Source organism: Rhinatrema bivittatum, chromosome 4, assembly GCF_901001135.1.
Source record: "Rhinatrema bivittatum chromosome 4, aRhiBiv1.1, whole genome shotgun sequence".
Classification (NCBI taxonomy): domain Eukaryota; kingdom Metazoa; phylum Chordata; class Amphibia; order Gymnophiona; family Rhinatrematidae; genus Rhinatrema; species Rhinatrema bivittatum.
The window spans coordinates 232,063,218-232,089,333 of NC_042618.1; the positions used below are offsets into that span (position 1 = coordinate 232,063,218).

The following is a 26,116-nucleotide window of genomic DNA, read 5'->3' on the forward strand; positions in this document are numbered from 1 at the left end:
GTCTGATGAGAGTTTCCTGGGTCTGTTGTGAAGCCCCCAACAAGGCCCTTGTTTTGCCATAAACGGCTTCCTCAGGGGAAACCCCTGGAACAAAGATGACCATACAGTATGAGTGATATCTTCTTAATGTTACTTGCACAACATGAGAACATACTACACTACCATGTTACTGCATACAAAAGATTAATGTTCAGAACCGAGATCCAAGCAGACTTGAATGAGAATTCCGTGAACCGAAAGCGAATCACCCAGTGGATCTGGATTTGAAATGAGAATCACTGCCTTTGGGTTCCAAGAAAAACATGTTTTGGATGGTATCAGTGTCTGCACCATCACCACACAATGGCGCCACCGCATCTGCAACTGAAACTGAGGTACTGAATATTAAAAAAAAAACCAACCCCAAAACAACTTGTAATTTCTGTGCAAAGCGATATAATGGCCAGAGACAAACCTTCCTCCTGCCTGCAGGAACCAAAACAAGGCAACTTCTAGAGAACAACAATGGGAGAAAAATCAATGGGAAAAAAGTTTTTTTTTTCCCACAGATTTTATCCTACTTTTGTTTTATATAATAAACACTGAAAATTTCCTATGCAAAATAAAATAAAAACTGAAAATGAAGGGCCCTAATGATTAAACATAGTCTCAGAAAAGAGCTCCTACACATTTAAGAGCCATTGCTGATGTGTCTTGTTGCTGTGAGCTGGTGACAGCAGTGCCCAGGTACTGGCCTGGATTGGAGCATCAGGCAGTGGTGACTTTTCCATGGTACACCCGATCAAGTCTGAAAGCACACCAGCATGTCATGGCATAGTGGTTGGGAAACACTGACTTAAATAAAAAACAAACAAAAAAAACAGACCTGGATTCAGATTTGGTCTTTCCAGGCTTTTTTTTCCCTGGAAAAAAAAATTTACCACATTTTTTTTGTGTGCTAAAATTACTTCCAATGTAGGAAGGGTTTTAGGGTAACCAAAAATGTGCACTAAACAAATGCTCTAATTTAGCACATTTTTCACGCCAGTGCATGTATAGAGATTCCATGGGCATCTCCACTAGAATTTGGCCCTAGTATAGGTAGGAGCTGGTTGGAAGCAGGAGCATATTACTTTACAACAGCATTCTCTGTAAGCTGCTGCATTGGTGGGCTCCTGCCTGAACAAGAGCGGGTGCATCTTAGATCAGAGTAGGATTTTTCTTTGGAATTTGAAGAGAGAGGACTCTTTTCTTTGTACATCTATAAAATGTGTTGGCTGGGGCTCACATTCTAGCTGCAGGAGGTGAAACCACACTTTGCTGGTCCACATCCTATACTGCTGGAGTGTGCCTCTGTGTTTTGGATTTTTAAGTGTGGCACCCCCTATGGGTTGGCTACTAGATATCACTAAGCCCCTGTATAAAACATAATATCATGAGCCTTCCATCCCTCATCAGCCCCTCCCACCTCTACCTTACAGGCCGATTCATTAAACAGTGCAGGAGAGTCGGCACTCCATGTTGAGCGCCCACTCTCCTGACGCGCGCCCAGCCACCTCTCCTGGGTGCGCGATTTTGTATTTAAATTAGGGCCCGTGCTAATAAGGAGGCATTAGGGACACTAGCGCGTCCCTAACGCCTCATTAGCGGAAGCAGCGGCTATCCGTGGGTCCGACAACCAACGCTTAATTTTACTGGTGTCTGTTTTCGAACCCGCTGAAAGCCACGGGTTCGGAAAACAGATGCAGGCAAAATTGAGTGTCCATTTTCGCATTTTTTTATTTTGGGGATCTCCGATCTTGGCTGCACATTTTGTTTTCTGAATTGCGCGGGAATACCTAATAGGGCCATCAACATGCATTTCCATTTCACTGCATCATGTCTGGAATAGCCTGAGTTGATGCTTCATGCTCCCTCTCTAGCCATATTCAAATCCAGCCTAAAAATCTACCTTTTTTGAGGCTGCTTTTAAATCTTAATCCATGACTGTCCCCAGTTGATGTTTTCTTTAACAAATATATTTCCTGAAACCTCTTCTTTTGTCTGTGTCTTGACTATATTATAAGCTCGATGAAGGAGGGATAGACTCTCTTGTGTTTGTACAGCACTTCATATGTCTAGTAATTTCCATTATGAGGCAATTTTCTGAGTAGCTATTCTGCTACAAGAAAGAGAGAGTCTAGTAAACTAGCAAATAGATCTATTTGCCCTTTTGTAAGGGCTGCATGTAAGAAGTTTGGGGAGTCTGAATACACAGCACACTACCTACATCTAAAAGGTGATGATAATGCATAAATGACTGACTCAGAAAATATGAATAATAAAACAGGCTCAAAGGTTTCAATCCAGCCATAAAATCTAAAATATTTATAAAATAGGCAACTGTCACACTGTGCTGACATTGTCACAGCAGCCAAGCATAAATTAGCATCTTCGTCGCAAACCTGTTTTCGATACTTATTATGAAATACTGTGAGTCTAATTTTCCACTGCAGAATTTTGTGCAACTTAATTGTTGCAGACACAATATATTGCTACCATGAGCCAGCCCGGTGACTCAAAGGGTGTGCTCTGCATTGCCATGTTGAAGACCGAGGTTTGTTTCACAGCCCCTAGTCACACAATGGCACCACTTAGTGGCTGGGTTTTGGGCCTACAATTATAGAGTTCTGGAATTAATTTTGGTGCATGGCCCCCTAGCTGAGGGCTGTCACTTCAAAAACGGAGCTGGGAGAGATGGGAAGGGTATAAATTAGTGGGAACAATTCACCAGTAGTTGTAAATGAAGACTCATGGCACTGTTTCTCATTCCCAGTTCTGATTGAGATGAATGTTCAAAGGAGCAAGAGGAAAATGACAGGTCTTAATAAAATAACTCTCACCCCAATATAAACATCAGTCTTTAGCAGAACGTTCAAGAGATTGTCCCTGAGACGGTCCAGTTCTCACTTTGAAAAGATATTATTTTAACATTTTGTCACTCTAATCTTCCAGTTTGCAGCTAATGAAATGCTTTTTTTCAGAACTCAATTAGACACAGACTTTAAGGAACACTAGGCTTGTGATGGATGTTGTATTACTCAAGAATTCTCAAATAATTTAGGAAATATATCTATCATCGCCCATACTCTAAAGGACACAACAAGCTCCTACAGTATACCAGAACAAAAGCATAAATCTCATCCCTCCAAAACACCTACGAAGGTGGAAATTTTGTGAGTGAGCAGGATACTTGGAGGGAATTTGGGGCAGAACTCCCCTATAAAGGTATTGCAAAATTCACCTAAAAATTAGCATTTGTTTCTATTTGAAAACATTTTAAACTCAAGATCTCCCAAAACATTTGATATACATCAGTGATGAGATATTCTCCATCTTTAAAACAAATTGCCTCTTCTTTTACCTGCCAGAGAGCAGATACTTTCTCTCCTGGCCATGCATGATGCAGCAAAGCACATTATCCTCCTCTCACCCAACCCATCGTGGCTGGTGAGCCCTCCAAATAAAACAGGCTTCTTATGGGTTTCATTCATGCTGTTCTTTACTTGGATACAAATGTAAAACACTCACATGCCCCTTGAGGCTGGGTTCAATAACTCAAACTTTCTAACAAGGCCCAGCACTGCCATCTCAAGAAATCAAGAATGATCAATTAATGTGAGAAAAGGAACAACTTCTTAATTATTGCAGAAATCACACAGTGAACTTTCATGAGGTCAAAGCTTACTTGCCTTTCCCAGGTTAACTTATCCAGTTGATTTTCCTTGCAATGATCAGCTGTTGCTCTCCCTGCTCACAAAACTGGCTAAAAAGACAAATCTCACACTCCTTGCTAAATTGTTGTGTCCTTGCCCAGAGTGAATGAAGTGGGGTAAAAGTATAACAGGTTTACAGAGGTACAGGAAACCAGAGAGACTATTTCCCCAGCAGCATGCACATACATCAGATGTTTGGCTACCACCAAATCCACATTCACATACTAGGCAGAATACATAGCAAAAGAAAACATGATGAAAAGAATAAAAGGAATGCAGAGACTAAAGCACAGCTAAAGCATAGAACTAATCAGAAGGTATAAAAGGAAAGAAAGGTTGAAAAAATGTTTAGAAAGAAAAGATTGCATCCATAATGCATATCAGATATTCAGTGAGATTTTGCAATTCTGAATTTTTAAATTAATCTTTTCTGATAGCAAAAAATATATTAAAAAATGAATTAAACAAAAAAATGAATTCCCAAAGTGCAACATTCTCCCCAACAATCCCCATACTCTTCTTCCCTGCAGACCATTACTGGGTTTTATTGCAAGTTGTAATACCTTTTACTAACTATCACTTAAGAAAGTAATAATAACTTTCAAGCCTAGACTAAGGAGTAGGCAATTGCCTGTGGTGCCAAATTTTCATAATCAATGAGACACCACTGCCATCTGCACTCTCTGCAGGAGACCTCAGCACAGTGCTTGCCAGGCATCTGTGTCACAAGCCCTGTTGTGGCCCATCCCTTGCACAGGTTTTCATGATAACTGGAAGCATATGCAGGAAGAAAGGGTGGGGCTGCCTCTGAGTATTGGCTGTGGCGTTTTCTTGCATTCAAGATGAGAGTGGTGCAGGAACTCCAGGGGAGGGGATGCATGGGAAGAATCCAAGGGTCCAGGTGGGGCAGGATCAGGGAAAGGGTATTAGATGGGTGCTCGGCAAACCTTCAGTTTTGCACCCTCCCCCTTAGACACCTGAGCTCTGGCACACCATTCACTTCTCATTCTCCTCTCACCTTCTGCCAAGTCCTGCATGTTCCTCCCTTTACCCCCTGTACACAATGCCTAGCATCATTTTTCTCTATCTCTTTGTCCAGTATCTCTCCTCTTCTTCTCCCCCCTCCCCAGCATCCTTCTCTTTTCCCCTTCGCTCTTTGCTCAGTACAGCAGTAGTATCCTAGTCTCTTTGCCCCCTTGTTGCAGTGCACAGCATTCCGTCTCTCCACCCCCTGCCTGACCAGACTTTCTCCACAACTCTCCCACTGATCCATCTTCCTCTCTGTTTTCACCCTCTCAGTGTCATGTCTTAAAAGTGGATAGGCAGAACCTGGAGGTGTTTGCTACTCCATCCCCAAAACTTTGAAACTCTAGGCCAACATTTCTCAACCAGTGTGCCATGTGTAATCATGCATGCCTCCAGGAATATGCCTAATGAATATGCATGAAATAGATTTGCATACAACTGAGGCAGTGTGTATGCAGGTCTTTCTCATGCATATTCATTAAGGATATCCTGAAAACCCGACTGGTTTGCAGCCCTCGAGGATTGGAACTGCCCACCCCTGATGTAGAGCATGGATAGCTGCCCCTTCTTTTCCCTTTGTTGTAAAATTTGGAAGAGAGACCAGTGGAGCTTTCAGTGCCTCCCTAGCTATTCTTTTGATCATGAGTACTTTTCATGTCCGCATTGCCTGCCCCATGGAGCTGGTGTGCCACACAACATTTTTGTTAATGTAGGCGTGTCTTGGGTTTGCAAAGGTTGGGAAACACTGTCTAGTTCACCTAATGCAGGGATGGCGAACTCCAGTCCTCGAGTACCACAAAAGGCCAAGTTTTCAGGATATCCACAATGAATATGGATGAGATAGATCTGCATACAATGAGGCAGTGCATGCAAATCTATCTCATGCATATTCATTGTGGATATCCTGAAAACCTGGCTTGCTTGTGGCACTCGAGGACTGGAGCTTGTCATCCCTGGCTTAATTGAAAAATAGCCCCATCTGGGCCCCCTGACCCTCCCTCTGTCATTGCTTAATGGTGCCTAGGGTTGTCAATTGCCCGGTTTGGAACTAGACAGTCCAATTTTATGTGGACCTCTCCAGTGTCCAGTCAGAAGTGTTGACTGGACACTAAAAGTCTGGTTCTTATGGAACTTCCTGTTCACAAATGGAGGTGGGAAGGCAGAACCAGCATCATGTCAGGATCCGGCCTAGCAATTAGAGAGGAGAGGGGGCAGGACTTCAGCTACCATGGCTCTTGGTGCAGCTCCTGTGTGGCTCTGCCCTGCCTCTTCTCCTGTGTTGTCACAGGAAGGAAGGGGATAGGAGACAGGGCCATAGCTCAGTCTTCCCCTCCTGCTGGGCAATAGTTCCCAGCTGCTCTAACTTCTGCACCTTAGGCAGCCCAGTGGCAAATGTCCTCTCTATGTCACTGTGTGCTGGCAGGTGAGTGCAGAGAAATATTTAAACGTCAGTCAAAAGAGCAGTAAAGGAGGGAAAAGGCCAATGAGGCATGCAATGGGTAAAACTAAAACTGTTAGTACATCCCAGGTGACAAAGAGTCATTTTATTTATATATTTATTTAAAATGTTTTATATACCACTTTTCTGTCCAAAAGCCAATCAAAACTGCATGCAATTGATCAAAAAATACAATACCTAAAATTTACATATAATAAATAAAAACAAAATCTCCAGCCAGTCATTGGGTAATCCTAGCCAATAAAAGGCATCACGAATTGCAAATAAATAAAAATGCAGTTTTATTAGGGTTATAAAGAGCCCCTTATTATGAAGAACATCCTTTATTAAAAAAAAAAAATGACGTAGGTATTTACATACAGTATGGAATCTCTCCTTATTTTTCAGTCAAAATGTCAGTTGACCATCTAGAAACCTGCAATGCACACATTTTTTTTTAAAGATTCTCAAAGGATGAAACATTTGAGCATTAAAGGTCCAGTTGTTGCCATCGGCAACAATCCACTACAGTAGAGATCGGGCATCGATGATGTCGCCTTTGCTGACCCCCACCTGCTTCTCCTTTTCTCTCCCAATCGGAAGCTCGGCTGCCTTTCTGAGAATCTGTTCGTTCGGCTCTGGATTATTCGTGCCTGCTCGCGGGCTGCTTATGCTGGGGAGGAGGAAAGATGGCTGCTGTGGGAAGCGGCCTGCCAGGGAAAGGTTTAGATATTAGCCTGGCGGCGTTGCAAAGGCACGACCCATACATTAACAGTATTGTGGATGTAGCGAGCCAAGTGGCTCTATATACCTTCAGCCACAAAGCGAATGAATGGGTATGTTTGGAGCTGGGAGCTTTCGCTGTGTCTGTGCAGTTGCTGGAAAGTTAGTGTTCGCTGTTGCTTATTTTGGCTTTACAGTAAGCAGCAAACTATTGCAGCTTTTTTTTTCCGAACGGGAAAGTAGTTGCCCGTCGTCAGGAGGTACGAGACTGTCTGATGGTTAATAAAGCCTGGTGTTTCACGTGTTCAGTGTGCAGGAATTTGGCTACTAGGTTTGACGTTTCTTCTAGTTTTGCGACTTAACGTTAAGTACAAATAAAGGAAACTTAGTCTAAAGCGATGTTTAAATAAAGGATAGCAAAACGTATAAAGAGCAGCGTCTGTGCTTAAGTGACCTGTTGAATAATTTACTGGTTTTGACAAGTTACTCTTCTTTGACATGCACATTTTGCCCAGTGGTTCATTGTATACATTTTAGTGCTTTACAGTTTCTTTTGTTTGCGTTATCTTTGTGGTCTTTGAAGAGTTAACTCGTCTTATATAAGTAGTAACTGAATGCATTGTCATTACAGGAGAAGACGGATGTGGAAGGAACGCTGTTTGTTTATACAAGGTGAGTGGTGTGTTTTGTGTACATTGGAGAGGACACAAGATTTCAAAGCTAAGAGGTCCCGTCTTCAATCTGAATTGAACTGGGTGAACTCAAAAGCTTGTGTACTATATCCTTGGGAGGATGGGGAGCAAGACTATGGAAGAATTCAGTGTGATGATGCTGGTTCCTGCATTTTAGAGGGTGCTGAACATCACTTTCTCTTCTGGAGTGCCGGCGGGTCAATTGAAATCTCTGGGGGGGATCATCTGCCTCATTCTTCAATCTTGTGTGATCCTCCTGCTCCAGTGAATGTGCACTGGGACCTACTCTCCAGCCGTCACACCGTGTATGACTTTTTCTTTGGTATTTAAAAAGTATCACAACCTCCTAAAATTCCAGTATGCAATAAAGAAAATATTACTTTTAGGACCTGGATACTTTAAATTGTATTATAGCCATTCAGTTGTTAATAGATCATTTAACTGTTAGGTTTTATTGGAGTTTCTTAAATACTATTTTTCTTGTTTTGGTTGGAGGGAAGATTACTGAACACGCTATTTAAATACAAATCCCAAGAAGAGCAGAATGAATGTTATCAAATGAAGATCATTAATATTTATGATGGATACCTATATTGGTGGATATGTTCTGTTTTACTTTTTCTACAAAATATATTTTTTCCAGCTTATTGAGATGAATATAAGAAGTTTGCATGCTCACTGTATTAATTTCCATTGTATGCTAACCTCCTTAAGGGTGTGTCTATGACAGGGATAGGCATCTCCAGTCTGGTTTTCATGAGGTATACAGTGGAGGCAGCGTATGCAAATATACATCATACATATTCATTAGGGATTTCTCGAAAACAAGACTGCTTTGTGAAACTCCAAGACTGGAATTGTCTACCCCGGTCTGTGAATTGGTTTCTGAAGAAGAAAAGTATGAATTTGTGCGAATTAAGAATATAAGAACATAAGAAAATGCCATACTGGGTCAGACCAAGGGTCCATCAAGCCCAGCATCCTGTTTTCCAACAGTGGCCAATCCAGGCCATAAGAACCTGGCAAGTACCCAAAAACTAAGTCTATTCCATGTAACCATTGCTAATGGCAGTGGCTATTCTCTAAGTGAACTTAATAGCAGGTAATGGACTTCGCCTCCAAGAACTTATCCAATCCTTTTTTAAACACAGCTATACTAACTGCACTAACCACATCCTCTGGCAACAAATTCCAGAGTTTAATTGTGCGTTGAGTAAAAAATAACTTTCTCCGATTAGTTTTAAATGTGCCCCATGCTAACTTCATGGAGTGCCCCCTAGTCTTTCTACTATCCAAAAGAGTAAATAACCAATTCACATCTACCCGTTCTAGACCTCTCATGATTTTAAACACCTCTCTCATATCCCCTCCTCAGTCGTCTCTTTTTAATAACATTATTTATTTTTGGTTAAATATTAATACAAACGTGCAAAAGGAGATATTCTTCAGCAGCAAATGTAAGTTCTGTATCAAATTCTGTAATATCCCAGAAACCTGGTTCCATTGCTTAGTGGGAAGGAAGATGTGGGTCTTCCTTTTAGATTTGAAGATCTAGAGTTAGTTAGTTTAAACACTGGTAATTCATCTCAGACAAACGATAGAGAATGGGAATAATCTGCCATAGTCATACCTACAATAGGTTATATATATACGCAGGTGAATTTTCAAAGGAGTTATGCATGTAAATGTACATAAGAACATAAGAAATTGCCATGCTGGATCAGACCAAGGGTCCATCAAGCCTAGCATCCTGTTTCCAACAGAGGCCAATCCAGGCTATAAGTACCTGGCAAGTACTCAAACACTAAGTAGATCCCATGCTACTGATGCCAGTAATAGCAGTGGCTATTCCCTAAATCAACTTGATTAATAGCAGTTGAACTTATCCAAACCTTTTTTAAACCCAGTTACACTAACTGCACTAACCACATCCTCTGGCAACAAATTCCAGAGCTTAATTGTGCGTTGAGTGAAAATTAATTTTCTCCAATTAGTTTTAAATGTGTTACTTGCTAACTTCATGGAGTGCCCCCTAGTCCTTCTGTTATCCGAAAGAGTAAATAACTGATTCACATTTACCCATTCTAGACCTCTCTTGATTTTAAAGATCTCTATCATATCCCCCCTCAGCCATCTCTTCTCCAAGCTGAACAGCCCTAACCTCTTTAGCCTTTCCTCGGAGGGGAGCCGTTCCATCCCCTTTATCATTTTGGTTGCCCTTCTCTGTACCTTCTCCACTGCAACTATATCTTTTTTGAGATGTGGCATACTATTGTAGCAATTTTCAGAAGCCATTCACCCGCATTAAGTGCACTTAATGTGCATAAAAAAAATTGACAATTCAATGTCCTTATTGCAGCGATTTTCAAAAGCACACTTACATGGGTAAAATGCATTTATACATGTAAAACCTAGTTTTAAGCATGTAAATACTCTTGAAAATTAAGCTGTTTGACAGGAGTGAGAACAGAGACTGACTAATAGGAATTTTCAGGAAGATAAGTTATAGAATAAGGTGCAGTAATCAAACCCAGGACATGACAACTAAAGTCTGAATAAATTTCTTGTCAGAGCAGAGTCAAGAAAATGTTTACCACAAGTATTACATAGATTAAAAGGCAGAATTTACAGATTTTAGAGATTTGAGACATATAAGAAATATGCATCAAGTTACACCAAGATTACAGAGAGAAAAATTGTGAATTTGGTTAAAAAGAGAGAAAAAAGATACAGAACTACAGTTGATGGAAAAATCTTGAGGGATAGCCGTATTAGTCTGGTGTAGCAAAAATGACAGGAGGCGAGTGGCTCCTTATAGACTAACCAGTTTATTAAAGAATGATGGGGATATCTTGTTTAGGAGAACTTCAGTTTTAGACGTTCAGTATAATAGCAGGAAGGGAAGCCATGAGATGATTCATTAAATTAAGTGGTTAGATTATGAAATACTGGGACATTAGTGAATCAAATAAAGAGGGAGAACTATGTTAGCCTGCCAAAAATAACATATTTTTAAAGGAAAACCAGCAAAATTGGATAATGTTAACTTTAATCATGCTAATGAACATTTTATGATAAAAGTTTCTAAATTACTAAGGTTACTTCCTCAAGCACATTTTTTGTTTATTTCTCAATGGAATAGGGACCAAAATCTTGAAATTTGTTGATTACCGAGATTGTGTAAACCTGGCATGAGTTAAAGTTTACATTAATAGCTAATACTCGGGGACGGTAACTTTTATACTGGCGCCCAGGGACATGGCTGTTTTATAATTTACGGGCGTAAATGCGCGCATGTTATAAAACAGCCTGGCCGTGTTTGCATGTGTGCCTAATTTTAAGTGAGCATGCACATGGGAGCAAATCTCGCTTTTACTGCGTAAATTGGGAGAGTTTAAAAGGGGCGTACGCCCATGCCATTCCCAGTTTACCAGCTCGTGCCCCAGTTCGCCCAGATAACAGCAAGGTCCTCCAATCCCCCCCCCCCAGTTTGATAGCTTACACTCCCCCCAGTTACCCCAGACCCTTTAAACCCCTCAGAAATGGCTCGATCCTTTTATTTATTTTTTTTTAACTTGCATGTCATCCATGGCAGAAGTAAAGTTAAGCGGCAGAGGAGCTCAACATGCACCGGGGCACCTAAATATTTACTCACACATCTCTTGGCCAGGCTCCAAAATGCCCATACCCCGCCCCTTTTTTGGAAACTTTGAGATGTGTGCGCCGCGGCATTTATATGCGTATATGGGCACTTTTTAAAATACAGTCTGCGCCCTTAAACCCGACTTCTTCGCACCTCCCCTAATTCATGCCCACATCAGGCTTTTAAATTTCACCTTTAAATGTATTTATAAAGAAGAACAAAAAAAGAAAAATATGGGAGATGATCTTAGTTCAGTCTCATTACTAAACAAATATGAAAATTCAATTTAATCAAATATAGCAGTTTCTTTAAGGGAAGATCATTGTGAAGAAGGAAAATGGTCTCTGATTAACAGAGTTCTTCATTGTTTTTTCTTCAAACAAATGCACAGTTGTTACTTTTGACAACACGTGTAAGGTTGACTTTGTTTCCAGTACCTAAGCACATTTTGTAATTATAGTTAACTACTCCTCTTAAAAAAAAATAAAAACCAAACAAACAAGGTGAACAATGACTGATATTATTATGTGCAAGAAGACTATAGGTCCAATGATTTCATCTTCAAAAATATTTATTTTAAACGGTCAAAGGAGCCTCTCCTATTTTAAATTCATGCACAAGTGAATGACTGCTTCAGGGGACCCTGAAGCAGTCATTCACTTGTGCATGAATTTAAAATAGGAGAGGCACCTTTGAACATAAGAACATAAGAAAATGCCATACTGGGTAAGACCAAGGGTCCATCAAGCCCAGCATCCTGTTTCCAACAGTGGCCAATCCAGGCCATAAGAACCTGGCAAGTACCCAAAAACTAAGTCTATTCCATGTAACCATTGCTAATGGCAATGGCTATTCTCTAAGTGAACTTAATAGCAGGTAATGGACTTCTCCTCCAAGAACTTATCCAATACTTTTTTAAACACAGCTATACTAACTGCACGAACCACATTCTCTGGCAACAAATTCCAGAGTTTAATTGTGCGTTGAGTAAAAAAGAACTTTCTCCGATTAGTTTTAAATGTGCCCCATGCTAACTTCATGGAGTGTCCCCTAGTCTTTCTACTATCCGAAAGAGTAAATAACCGATTCACATCTACCCGTTCTAGACCTCTCATGATTTTAAACACCTCTATCATATCCCCCCTCAGTCGTCTCTTCTCCAAGCTGAAAAGTCCTAACCTCTTTAGTCTTTCCTCATAGGGGAGTTGTTCCATTCCCCTTATCATTTTGGTAGCCCTTCTCTGTACCTTCTCCATCGCAATTATATCTTTTTTGAGATGTGGCGACCAGAATTGTACACAGTATTCAAGGTGCGGTCTCACCATAGAGCGATACAGAGGCATTATGACATTTTCCGTTTTATTCATCATTCCTTTTCTAATAATTCCCAACATTCTGTTTGCTTTTTTGACTGCCGCAGCACACTGAACCGACGAATTCAATGTGTTATCCACTATGACACCTAGATCTCTTTCTTCGGTTGTAGCACCTAATATGGAACCCAACATCGTGTAATTATAGCATGGGTTATTTTTCCCTATATGCATCACCTTGCACTTATCCACATTAAATTTCATCTGCCATTTGGATGCCCAATTTTCCAGTCTCACAAGGTCTTCCTGCAATTTATCACAATCTGCTTGTGATTTAACTACTCTGAACAATTTTGTGTCATCTGCAAATTTGATTATCTCACTCGTCGTATTTCTTTCCAGATCATTTATAAATATATTGAACAGTAAGGGTCCCAATACAGATCCCTGAGGCACTCCACTGTCCACTCCCTTCCACTGAGAAAATTGCCCATTTAATCCTACTCTCTGTTTCCTGTCTTTTAGCCAGTTTGCAATCCACGAAAGGACATCGCCACCTATCCCATGACTTTTTACTTTTCCTAGAAGCCTCTCATGAGGAACTTTGTCAAACGCCTTCTGAAAATCCAAGTATACTATATCTACCGGTTCACCTTTATCCACATGTTTATTAACTCCTTCAAAAAAGTGAAGCAGATTTGTGAGGCAAGACTTGCCCTGGGTAAAGCCATGCTGACTTTGTTCCATTAAACCATATCTTTCTATATGTTCTGTGATTTTGATGTTTAGAACACTTTCCACTATTTTTCCTGGCACTGAAGTCAGGCTAACCGGTCTGTAGTTTCCCGGATCGCCCCTGGAGCCCTTTTTAAATATTGGGGTTACATTTGCTATCCTCCAGTCTTCAGGTACAATGGATGATTTTAATGATAAGTTACAAATTTTTACTAATAGGTCTGAAATTTCATTTTTTAGTTCCTTCAGAACTCTGGGGTGTATACCCTCCGGTCCAGGTGATTTACTACTCTTCAGTTTGTCAATCAGGCCTACCACATCTTCTAGGTTCACCGTGATTTGATTCAGTCCATCTGAATCATTACCCATGAAAACCTTCTCCATTACGAGTACCTACCCAACATCCTCTTCAGTAAACACCGAAGCAAAGAAATCATTTAATCTTTCCGCAATGGCCTTATCTTCTCTAAGTGCCCCTTTAACCCCTCGATCATCTAACGGTCCAACTGACTCCCTCACAGGCTTTCTGCTTCGGATATATTTAAAAAAGTTTTTACTGTGAGTTTTTGCCTCTACAGCCAACTTCTTTTCAAATTCTCTCTTAGTCTGTCTTATCAATGTCTTACATTTAACTTGCCAATGTTTATGCTTTATCCTATTTTCTTCTGTTGGATCCTTCTTCCAATTTTTGAATGAAGATCTTTTGGCTAAAATAGCTTCTTTCACCTCCCCTTTTAACCATGCCGGTAATCGTTTTGCCTTCTTTCCACCTTTCTTAATGTGTGGAATACATCTGGACTGTGCTTCTAGAATGGTATTTTTTAACAATGACCACGCCTCTTGGACATTTTTTACTTTTGTAGCTGCTCCTTTCAGTTTTTTTTCTAACAATTTTTCTCATTTTATCAAAGTTTCCCTTTTGAAAGTTTAGCACGAGAGCCTTGGATTTGCACACTGTTCCTTTTCCAGTCATTAAATCAAATTTGATCATATTATGATCACTATTGCCAAGCGGCCCCACCACCGTTACCTCTCTCACCTATAGTCCTCACCTATAGTAGACCTATAGTCTTCTTGCACTCCTTGTGGATTGTGTATATGAATTGTGGAGTGCAGCATTGCTCCTTCTCTATAATTTGATATTATTATGTAACATTTTGGTGCTACTTGTGTGAGCTGTAATTTTTGAGTGATAGTAAGCCTGTATTGAAGATCTCATGTGGGGATAATTTAACTGCATTACAGTTTAAACACAACTGAATAGAGGACAGGGATAACATACAAAGCATTCTAGTACTGGAGACTTTGCTTGGTATCTAGAGCAGTGGTGCGCAACAGGTGTGTTGGGACACACTGGTGTGTCGCAGGGCCAGCAGATGGCTGCCTCCTTATCAGCCTGAGTGGGAGTTGGTTGACTTCTCTTACATTGGGCCTGATGGGAGGCTATCGTCACTTCCTTCTCCTCTTTCTGACCCAATGGGAGGCTGTTTCCTCTTTCACCCAGATCAGAGCGAGCCATTGCCAGCTCGCTCTTCTGGGCGTAATGGGACACAAACTTTATCTTCCTCTGCTGAGTCTGGGAGTGATGCTGCTGCTGATCTCTACACCCTGTGGAGGGTGGGAAAAAGGAAGTTGGAAATTCTGGGCAGAAAGAAGTAGAAGGGAGAGGGAGTGTGGGGGCTGCTGAGCAGGAAGGGATGAGAAACAGGAGGTCGGGGTAGCTGGGCAGGGAGGGGGGTAGGGAGAGTGAAGCACGGGAGAGAGGGAGCACAGGAAAGAGGATATTTGGGGGGGGGGGGTCAGGAATGCTGGGCAGGGATGTGAGTGTGAGTGGATGATTGAAAGGAAGTTATTGGGGAAAAGTGAAGGATGATGGAGACATGGAGGGAGAGTGACAAGGGTTGCAAGAGCCATAATATGTCAATTTGGGGAATGTGCATTTCTTCTATCTTTGTATTTTGTTTAGTGTAGGAAGAAATGTATTTCTGTTTCTAGTTCTCCAGTTTTGCACTGCATGCAGAGTGACTTTTTGAGGTTTTCATTCCAGTTTTTGTCTCCACATTTGTAATTTGTGGTCTTTTATTCTCTGTTTGGTGAAGGTTGGAACTGTATGTGTGAGTGAGGTATTTTACTAGTAGGTAGGAATTTGTATCAATCTTCTCAATAGGACATGCACTGGTGGTGCACTGTTGCCTTATCAAAGGTAGGGATATTGCTGTCTGAGTTCTTGGAGTTAATATTGCTATGGTATGGCAGGAAGGCTGCACATGTACTGTTTTTTTTTGGTTTTTTTTTTCAGGTTTTGTATACAATGCGCCTGGTAGTAAGGGGGTTTGTGTTTCTGTTACTGAGATAGTACCAGTACTAGAATCAGAATATATGTTTTATATGGTGAGTTGTATGGGGAATTCCCCTCTGCATCCATTGTTTAGGGACCTGGGGAGGGGGGGAAGGTTCCTATGGATGCAGAGTATATGTTTACATTTAGCCCCGTGACAATCATGTGTTCAGTGTGTCACGCATGTGAGAACCATCTGTCAGGTGTGTCCCGACCGGAAAAAGGTAGAGAACTGTACACCCCTTGGAATGTCTTCATACATTTTTTCCATTTCAGTAAATCTTAAAGATATATATATTTTGTTATGCTTTATTATACTGGACTGTTGCTGTACAGATTATCTCAGATCATGCACTAGATTTATCAGAGTGTCATGATAAAAGTATTAATTTTGGGATAGATTTTCCACGTGTGCATGCTTCCCGGTGTGCGTAGGTATCCATAGGCTATACGCACTGGATTTTATAATCTGCGCGTGTATGTATGTGCAAGGGGGGGATTTTTGCAATTTTCGCACAGCGACACATTCAGGCCTTCCCCAGTTCCCTACCCCCTACCCATACTCCCTCCCTCTTCCCCTCTCCTCTCCTCTCCTCCCCACCCCCTAAACCCTGCCTTTTTTTCTTTTTTTTTTTCCTTTGACAGCTTACTTCAGCAGCCAGCCGGCGCACGGGTCTTCGGGATAGCCATCAATAGTGCTGTCCCGGCCTGCTCCCCGGATGGCCCCTTCCAGGAAGCCCGGCACTTGTGCGTGTACCGGCCTTTAAGCGCAGGCTAGACCTCTTGGAAAATTCGCCCGGTGCACGCAAGGCCCGGCCACACGCATAAAATCTGGATTTTACGTGTGTGGGCAGTTTAAAATCCGCCCTTATATATCTGATTTGGCAGATTTTAAGATTAAATTTAGCCTTCCTAATGGTTATTTCTATACCTATATTTAAGTAAAAAAAACCATGGGTTTTTAACTCCCATCTTTCATTTGTTTATCACAATATAATCAATGTAGCCTCAGTGTGGAATTATCAGCCTAAAAGAGAAGTGCGGATGCAAAGCATTACGAGGTTAATTTTCAAACATTCGTCATAGGATAAAGCCTGCGGGTCCTTTTATACTTGTAGACTTTAGCCAGCATTTTTAAAGTGGATTTATGTGCATAAACCCACTTTGCAAATTTGCGGGTGTATGCACAAAGTTACACCTGCTTGAGAGCAAATGTAACTTTGTGCTTATATATTTGTGCACATTTATTTATCTGTTTATAAAAATGTATAACATGCTAATCCACAAATTTCAGCGGGGTACAAAAATTCATCCATAATTATAATCATAAACTAAATTGGACAAGACAAAACTATGTAAAATAAGTTACAATTACCGTATATTGCAAAAAGTACAACATTCATTATCACTCAATACCAATTCTGGCTTGATGTTGTACATATTGTGGATTCTCCTCATAACCTCAAACAATGTTAAAAACAAATACTAAATAAATGAAAAGTAAGTAGCTAAATTCTGTCCCTGTCCCTGTTCCAGCTCTGCCTCCAAAATGCATCTTTGTATTATGTGTAAAAGTATGCATGACATGTCTCTTGTGCATACTTTTGATGTGCACAACCCATTGGGAAATTTTCAAAAGGCCATTTATGCAAAGAAAACTTAGTTTTACATGCATGCATCCTCTTGAAAATTACCTTCTTAGAATTCTGTAGGGATGTGATGATAGCTAAGACGCTCACAAACATTTTGATTGTGAACTTCCTTCACTCCTTCGCAAACTTACAAACCTCTAAGATTTCATGCATTTGCCCCTCTCCAACTATACTGTAAAGCAGTCGGTAAGGGAGCCTTTTTAGAGGAGAGGGAAAAGATACTGCTTTCTCCGAATGCCTGTGTGTAGCTGATGGGTAAAGTTGCTGCTGAGAACCAAAACTGAGAGTTGTCACAGCTGACTCCCTCCACTCACCTGTGCTGATGTAGCCACTTGTTTGTTACTGAGATGCTGCTTACCACATCACTTCTCTACTGTTGTCATCCAAGGGAGCCTTTTTGGGTGACCCTCAGCTGTGTTGAGGGAGGGGGAATCCGTGTTGCTTCTTTCAGAGCTCCTTCAGAGCAACTAAGAGTGGTTTTGGGGCATGGGTAGTTGGGATGTTAGGTGGATTTAGCTTATGGGAAGGTCTATAGGTGGTTATGTACGTTAGTTATGTTGAAAATGTTTAGATGGACTGTGCCTTGATTCCCTCCCTAAAGAGAGTGGGATGGTTGTGAGCTCAGGTTTTAGATTATTAATTTCCTAGCGTGTAGCAGATGGACTCAGGACCAATGGGTATAGTGTGCTCGTGCTAGCAGTTGGAGACGGATCAGATTTCAATCTGCCGTCAGCCCCTAGTACATATACCCCTGCAGGAATCCTCAGTATTTTCCGTCTCCAAAGCAGTTAGGAGCTATCTCACGCTCGCTGAGCGTTCTACCAAATTTTAAAGAAAATTCCTCCCTGAAGACCATCCCATTGGTCCTGAGTCCATCTGCTACACGCTAGGAAATGGAGAAATTACTTACCTGATAATTTCGTTTTCCTTAGTGTAGACAGATGGACTCAGCAGCCCGCCCTTGGCTGCCGTCACGCATGGTATTGCAAATGATTCAAGGGTAAGCCTCCTTTTCGTTTACCTAGGTCTCCACCCGGCTGGGTGTCGACGCTTTCCGGTTGAGCTCCCTGGCGGTCTCCAGCTATACTCAGTCGACCAGTTCAAATTAATCCAGTTAATCAAATTATAACGTTTATATAGTTACGAAGTTATACAAGTTAATCAAATTAACTGGTCAGTCAAACATATATCCACAATGCTTTGCAAGGAAGAATACTGAGGATCTGCACTTCCTGCAGGGGTTTATGTACTAGGGGCTGACGTCAGATTGAAATCTGATCCGTCTCCAGCTGCTAGCAGGAGTACACTATACCCATTGGTTCTGAGTCCATCTGTCTACACTAAGGAAAACGAAATTATCAGGTAAGTAATTTCTCCATTTGTTTTTTTTTTTTAATATTTATAAATGTAGTTTTTAGGTCGCCTTATTATGCATTGTATTTTATTGGTGTTACATTGGAAAAATGGTATTTGATTATTGCCTTATATAAATTGCTTTGGGTCAAATTTGTTTCCAGGAAAGTGGTATGTAAGATAACATAACATACTTTACTCTGTAAAATTATTCAGATTTCCATGAAAAAATTCAGTGGGTTTAGGTGCTAATTCAGGGTGCTTTGTTTCCAGATGTTGGTACAGCTTACAGGATCAGTTTTCCACCAGAACTTTGCCACACTGAGGTCCACTTACATCACCCAAATAAGGTGCTGAATTCAAGAGTTCCATATTACTGCCCTATTAAAAGTCTAAATTCTGAATAGACAACTGTGTTCTAAAGATAAATATCTACTTGAAATGCCTTCACAGAAAGCTGCCTATCTATGGACCAAATTTGTTAAGGTTTTTCTCTCATTTTGTGTCTGAGAGAAACCCTTAGGGAATCAGGTACTGTGTGAGATGAGAGAGAGCAAACACTGGCAATAGGAGGCCCAAAAATGTGGAAATATTATGCTGGATTTATTGAGGGCAGAGTTGGACATCAAATACTTCCAAAAGAATTTAAAGACATTCCTTTTTAATGAGGCATTTAGGAGTACATTTTCAAAAACAGCGCGTGTAATTTTGTTCGCGCGCAGGTTGCACATTTGTTCGCGCGCCACCTGTTCCCTCCGAGGCCGCTCCAAAATCGGAGCGGCCTCGGAGGGAACTTTCCTTCCACCTCCCCTCCCCTTCCCCTCTCCTTCCCCTATCTAAACCCCCCTCTACCATTGTCGGCAGACTTACGCCTGCCAGAGGCAGGCGTAAATCTGCGCACACCAACGGGCTGCTGGCGCGCCATCACCCGACCCGGGGGCTGGTCCGGAGGCCTCGACCACGCCCCCAGGCCGGCGTCACGCCCCTGACACGCCTCCGCCCCGCCCCGAAATTTGCGCCGCTCACCCGATACGCCCTCGACACGCCCCCTTTGCAAAGCCCCGGGGCACGCGTCCCGGGGCTTGCGCGCGCCGCCAAGCCTATGCAAAATAGGCTCGGCGCGCGCAGGGGCCTTTTAAGAGGGTTATGCGCATAACTTTTGCGCGTAACCCTTTTAAAATCCGGCCCTTACTGAATTACACGCTCAACTGAATAATTAGAATTTGAAGGCTAATGCAAAATGATTCTGATTGATTAACTAGTAATTGTGTTTGTTTATATATGGTGTTTGGAACTCACCCAGAATCTAAGATGGAGCAAGTAATACATTTTTTAAATTTAAACCCACACCCTACAAATCTTAGCTTTAAATAAACGTGTACATTTTTTCTGGTTTGGTTGGGGAGGTGTTCATTTTTCTTTGTTGTCACAAAATGATCCATTTTTGATATAATCCTTTCTTGCTATATCAGTTACTGAAAATTTAGGGGAAACAAGAAGGGAAACATGCAGTCTACATCTGACATGAAAGGGTTGCCACAAAGCAAGATAGACAAATGTTAATTGAGAACCCAGCTAATTGTACCCAAGTGTTTGTTTAATCTGTCAGTTAAGACTTTACTGAGCATGCGCAAACTTTTCCACACATGCGTGCTTCTTTATGAGTCCCTCAGGTTTGTCTTTATTCAAGCTACTGCACGGATGTATCCCAGGCTCTCTATAAATCGTTTTCTCTTTTTCATGTCTGGTGCCTCAGTTTGCCTTATTTCTTGAATATTTTCTGCCGCTGCCTCGGCAGCCCCTCAAACAGAACTTTTAAATTATACAAATTAAAAAATAATGAAGAAGAAGAAAAGTTGAGCAGGTACGAGGAAGCTTGGAAAAATCCAAGGCCAAAAACCTGCAATGGGTGAGTTCAAGGTCTGCATCTATGGGTGCTGGATGACCATCACAGACACATACTCCATCTGCTACTGCTGTTTGGGCCCTGACCAGAATTCTTCAAGCTGCTGAAGCTGTGGTTGCATATCAGCCAGCGCAGCGAGGGATGCTGCCATGGGTTGGGTGGTTCTTCTTTTTACGGCCAGCCCTGAATGAGGATGAGCAGATCTTGGCCTCTGAAGCAGAAGTCTCTCAACCAGTAGAAGCCTGTTATTGAGTGACAAATTTCTTGCTTTCTTGAGCCCAGAAGACAGGACACTAGAACCTTTACTGTCCAAGATGGAGGACATTTTTCAAGATGGAGTCCAACATCACAAAATCTCAGCACAAGAGCTTCCAGCACTAGGAGTAAATTCTCACCATGAGGTCATGGATTCTTTTCTCCAAGTAGAGTCCCTGCACACTTTGGAGGGTGAAGAAGTGGGCTCCATCCATTATGAATTGCTCTTTCAGTTCAACAAAGGTCTCCACCTCGATCTGCTTCCTTATCATTGAGATTGTGGTTCAGTGTTCCCCAGTGGTTAGGTTATAAGGACGATTCCATGGAGATTCCATCTGATTCCCCTTCCAGACTTGCTTTGGCATTTCTCTCTTCTGCTTTGTCTGTGGAGTTATGTTGTGTTTATTTATGGTAATTTTATGTGTTCTATTTTGTAAATCGCTTAGGGCATGTGCACAAAGTGATTAAGACATTTTAATAAATAAACTTCAAATTTTTGGATAAGCTGGCAAAGACTCTGGCCATCAGTCAGAAAAGAAAATGACCCAAGAACAGATGTCTTGGGCTTCTTCAGTTCCTCCAACTGATACTGCAGCTATTCTAGTTCATAAGCTTCTCTAGAATCTTCAGATGAGAAAACATTTGCCTCCTACCTTCCAGCAGCCAAGAAGCTGGACTTGAAGTAGAGAGGGCAGCCAAGAAGCTGGACTTGAAGTAGAGAGGGCAGCCCATGCTGGTGGAATCTGCATAGAAGCAAGCTAAGTGCACTTCTGATCACTCTAATATGCCCCTGAAGAAGGACTCTAAGGCACTTGATGCATTTGGAAAAAAGGTTTTCCAAGGTTTGAGGCTGTGTACCTTGATCACGGCTCACCAGCTCTACATGGTGCACTATTTGCACAAATGTTTGTTCATTAAAACTTGATATACTGCTTATCAAAGAAACAAATATCTAAGTGGTTTACAATTCCAAATCCATACATAATTATAATTAAAATTAACATTAAATAGAAACCAACTTGCAATTAAAACTAATGGAATACTGACATATTAAAATATAGACTAAACAGAAGATACAAAAACAAAGATTGTCTTTATTTCTTTCTTTATTATTTATATTCCACTTTTCAGGCACATCATAATGGATTATATGAAGGTTTGGTACTTATACCTCAAAAATAATATCCTTATCTCCCGATCAAACAAATTATACATCTCATCCATTAAAACAGAAAAAAGCCATAAAAGATTATATAACAAACCTAACAAACAGTCATTTAAAGCTTGAAAAAACAGCATGGTATTTATTAAATTTCTAAGCTTTAATCAGTTTCCACCTACAGATCTAATAGTAAAGCATTCCATAGTAATGATGTTTGAAAACTAAATGTAGCCTGATACACAAACTCTCAAGTCTCATCTCTGCTGGGAAGGGAATCCTAAGAAAATTATTCTGAGAAAAGTGAAGAACTCTCTAGGGAGAGTAAGAAATTAACAGTACTGACAAATAAATTGGACAACTTATCCGAAGTGCATGTAAAGCTAAAAAGAGAATCTTAAATCTGGTTTGTATATTTATAGGCAGCCAGTGGAAACCAAAATCCTGGCAGAATCATCAGACCCAGAACGGACAGGCTTCTGTTGAGTTGTGGAAGATATGAAGCAAAGTGAGAATTAGCTTATCTGTTCCAAATATGAAGCTTTTGATACTGTGGCCAGGACTTTGACTGCATCTACAGGGGCCCAAAGGCTTGAGTGGTTATGGGTGAGTGGCCTCTGAGAGAATATGTAGGATCGTTTTGCTGATGTTCCCTGTATTGGGGACTACTTATTCAGTGAAAAAGTTAGAGACAGTGGCTCTAAGTATCATCAATGTACACTATAATAGTTATCAGTTGTGTCAGTGGACCCACCAGCTCCCGCTTGACACCAGAACTTTTTACAAGTGTCATTCTTCCAAAGGCATCTTTTTATTTATTTATTTTTTTATTTTCGGCATCATCAAGCTTCTCCTACTCTTCAGCAAGAGATGTTCACATGAGGTCAACAGAGAGAAAAGTATCAGCCCAAAGCTCGGCAGCAGTGGCTGCATCCTAAGCTGGGCACCAGTTTTTGATGACCCTGGTTAGAGGCCACTTTGACATTCAAAGATGAGATTTGTGCAATGTTCTCTCAACCTAGCTTGATGGACTCTCTACCTGGGTAACATCCAGCTAGGTTGAGAGAACATTGCACAAATCTCATCTTTGGGTGAGTTTCCTCACTCCGAAGGTCATCAAATCTTCACAAGAGTGCACTGTTCTGTTCGTACATCTCACTTTGAATGTCAAAGTGGACCCTAACCCCTATACTAATACCTAAACCTCACCTCGAGTGACTAGGTGGGCCTCATATAGAGGTATAAATACCTACCTAGTATGAGGGCATTATGGCTAGTTTTCTCTCTCTCTCCCTCTTTCCCCCTGCCCGAGGTTGTAGAAGGGCCGTGATGGCTCTCCAGGAGCTTAAAACTACTAAAAACAGCATTTGCGAAAATATCGCAAAGCGTGATAAAGCCCTATCGCACGGCTTTACACAGATGAAAAAGATGTAGTTAAAATACGCGTTAAAGCCGTGCGATATGGCTTCGCAAATTATGAAGCCAGCCCTCTCGGCCACAAAACCCGCCCCAAACTCCTCCCCTTTTTCTAATTTGCATCGCACTATTCGTTATGGCGTTTTTGCATGCGTTAAAGGCGTTTTTTGCATGTGAAAACGCCTTAACGCATGTGAAAACGCCATATAGTAGTTTGATAAATGACCCCCTTAGGATAAAATATAAATTAAAATTAAAAGAATAAAATAGAATCAGAAATTACAATTTAAGTTCATAGTAATAACAAAGGATATAGAAAAAATAAAAGGTGAGATTCATAGTTAAAATATACCAGTACACCACACGTCTCATATAAAATAAATAAAGTGTCTCGACAAGGAATTAATCTGTATTCTGGTAAGCCTTGGTAAATGACTACGCCTTTAGATCTTTTCTAAATAGTTTTAATTCTGGTTGTAGGCGTAATTCGGATGGTAAGGAGTTCCAAATTTTTGGACTGGCCAGTGAAATAGCTCTTGCTTTAACCTGGCTGAGATGAGCTGATCGGACAGAGGGAATAGTTAAGAGGCCTTGGATGCTGATCTAAGGTTTCATTGAGGAACATGCAACCGAATGGCTTGCATTCTTCATGCTTGTTTTTTTCAGTTACAATGTAAACCGAGACGATATGCAAATTCTGCATGAATCCCGGTATATAAAAATGTTAAATAATTAAATAAATAAATTTAACCAGTCCGTCTGTTTACAATAGATGCCTTTATGTAAAATGCATAATATTTTCAATTCGATCCGGTATTTGATTGGTAGCCAATGCAGGGAAATTTAAAACAGGAGTTATATGATCTAATTTCTTTTTTTCTGTCAGGATTCTAGCAGCTACATTCTGTAAAATTTGTAATGGGCATAGAGTAGAGGAAGGTAGACCAAGTAGGATGGAATTACAATAATCAGTATTAGAAAAGATCAATAAATGTAATACCATTCTGAAATCAGACTGGGTTAGGAATGGTTTTAAGCATCTGAGGATCAGGAGTTTATTGTACCCCTCTCTGATTTTTGTAGTGATGTGTTTTTTAAGGTTAAATTCAAATCTACGATTATGCCAAGATCTCGAGTATGAGTTACAAGCTCGATTTCAGTTTGCTGATCTTCGCGTTTTAATAAAGGAAGTTTAGAGGGATATGATTTCCTGTCTAAAAGGAAAATTTTAATTGTATTGACATTAAGGATGAGTTTCATATGTATTAACAGTTTTTTGATGATGGATAAATATATGGCTGTCATCTTAAAGTGTGTTTTCAATTGAGTTTTGAATTGGGATCAAGATCTGAATGTCATCAGCATAAATATATAATGTATGAGACCTAGCCCTGTTAATAAATGACACAGAAGTAACAAATATATATTAAATAGGGTGGCTGATAAGGAAGAGCCTTGAGGGACATCAGATTCTAAGGTTATTTTGTTGGCCAAATAGAATGAAAATCATTGTAATGTAATGACAGATTAACCAATTTCAGATAGTCTGTCATGTAGAATGGCATTATTAACAGTGTCGAAATTGCAGATAAATCTAATAAAACTAGCAAATAGTTTTGGCAGAAAAGGACCAAAATGGTCCATCAAGTCTGCTCAGCAAGCTTCTTACGGTAGTATCTGCCATGCTGTGCAGGTTACTCCCTTGTTTCTCTTTTACTGTGATGAGCCTTCTTGAAAATTCAGACAGTGATGCTTAATGTGCTTTGCTAATGGACTTGGCCGTAGAAGAAGGCATGTGCTTTTTCCCTTATGTCTGTATATCAGAACCCCAGACTGCAAAGCGGAGCGTGATATTTTAACTTTTGGGGTATATGTCTAAGGAGGCAGCAATGCCAGCTTATCTCTACAATACGTGCCTCAGATTTGAATGAAATTGAATGCACAGCACAAAGTTAGTGGCGGATAGACATACAAAAATTATTTTACTGTTATGATTTCGTCTACTGTGCAGCCTCATCATACCATGATTCGGACTACTGTAATGCCTCCTGATCTGCAGAGGCCTCCAGTGAGCTCTGTTCAGAGATATCCAAGCCATCTCCTCAATGGTCTCCTGACTCAGCCTGTTTTGCATCCTCCGCTCCACCAGGAATCCTCAGCAAGTTCAGCCTCCAACCTTGCCCAGTTCCTTCTCATTGCTTGCACCACACCCAAACTCCACTCCTATGTCACCCAGCTCTACCATTCTATCCTTGCCTTCTCATAGAGTTGCTGCCTGCTACTTGACCTGGCCACTGTTTCTCTTGCCTTGTGGCCTCCGGGCCTTCTTGCTCCTTGCCTTGTGGACTATCTAGGCCTACATCTTGTCTTGCGGCCTGTCCAGGCCTCTCTTTGTACCTAGAGGCCTTTGGGTTTATAGCACAGTGGCCTACAGGCCTCCTGCCTTGCTGCCTTCAGGCTTCATGTTTCTTGTTCCATGTTGTCTTGCTTTGGCCTTGTTTGGTCCTGTCCTGATCTGCTCTGTCCAGTCCTCTCTCTTGTTAGGTCGTCTTGTGCGCTGCCCTGTTCCTGTGCTCACTCCCTTTCTTGTCAGTGCCTTGTCTTGTCCACAGCCTTGCTTGGCCCAGCCTATCCAAGTCTTGTCTAAACCAGACTCACATTGATGTACTGCCACCACAACCAAGCCCTACTAGCCCCCAGAGCCCAAGGGCTCAACATGTGGGGAAGGTGGCT

At 41.1% G+C, this 26,116-nt stretch overlaps 2 protein-coding genes across 22 annotated transcripts in view; one reads left to right on the top strand and one right to left on the bottom strand.

Moving 5' to 3' along the window:
* The window catches only part of CACNA1C (calcium voltage-gated channel subunit alpha1 C), a 1,539,476-nt gene that overhangs the window by 1,421,997 nt on the left and 91,363 nt on the right, over window positions 1-26,116 (bottom strand). The window lies entirely within an intron of this gene.
* Window positions 6,810-26,116, top strand: part of DCP1B (decapping mRNA 1B) — a 199,571-nt gene continuing 180,264 nt past the window's right edge. For 2 of the 6 annotated variants that reach the window (XM_029599887.1, XM_029599888.1), the window contains exons 1-2: window positions 6,810-7,034; window positions 7,553-7,593. In XM_029599887.1, the coding sequence (XP_029455747.1) occupies window positions 6,888-7,034; window positions 7,553-7,593 (188 nt within the window). In that variant the 5' untranslated portion in view covers window positions 6,810-6,887. Of the gene's footprint in view, window positions 7,084-7,120; window positions 7,182-7,552; window positions 7,594-22,389; window positions 22,574-26,116 lie in introns of those variants that run through there. The other 4 variants (XM_029599890.1, XM_029599889.1, XM_029599891.1 and 1 more) reach the window with 4 other exon arrangements.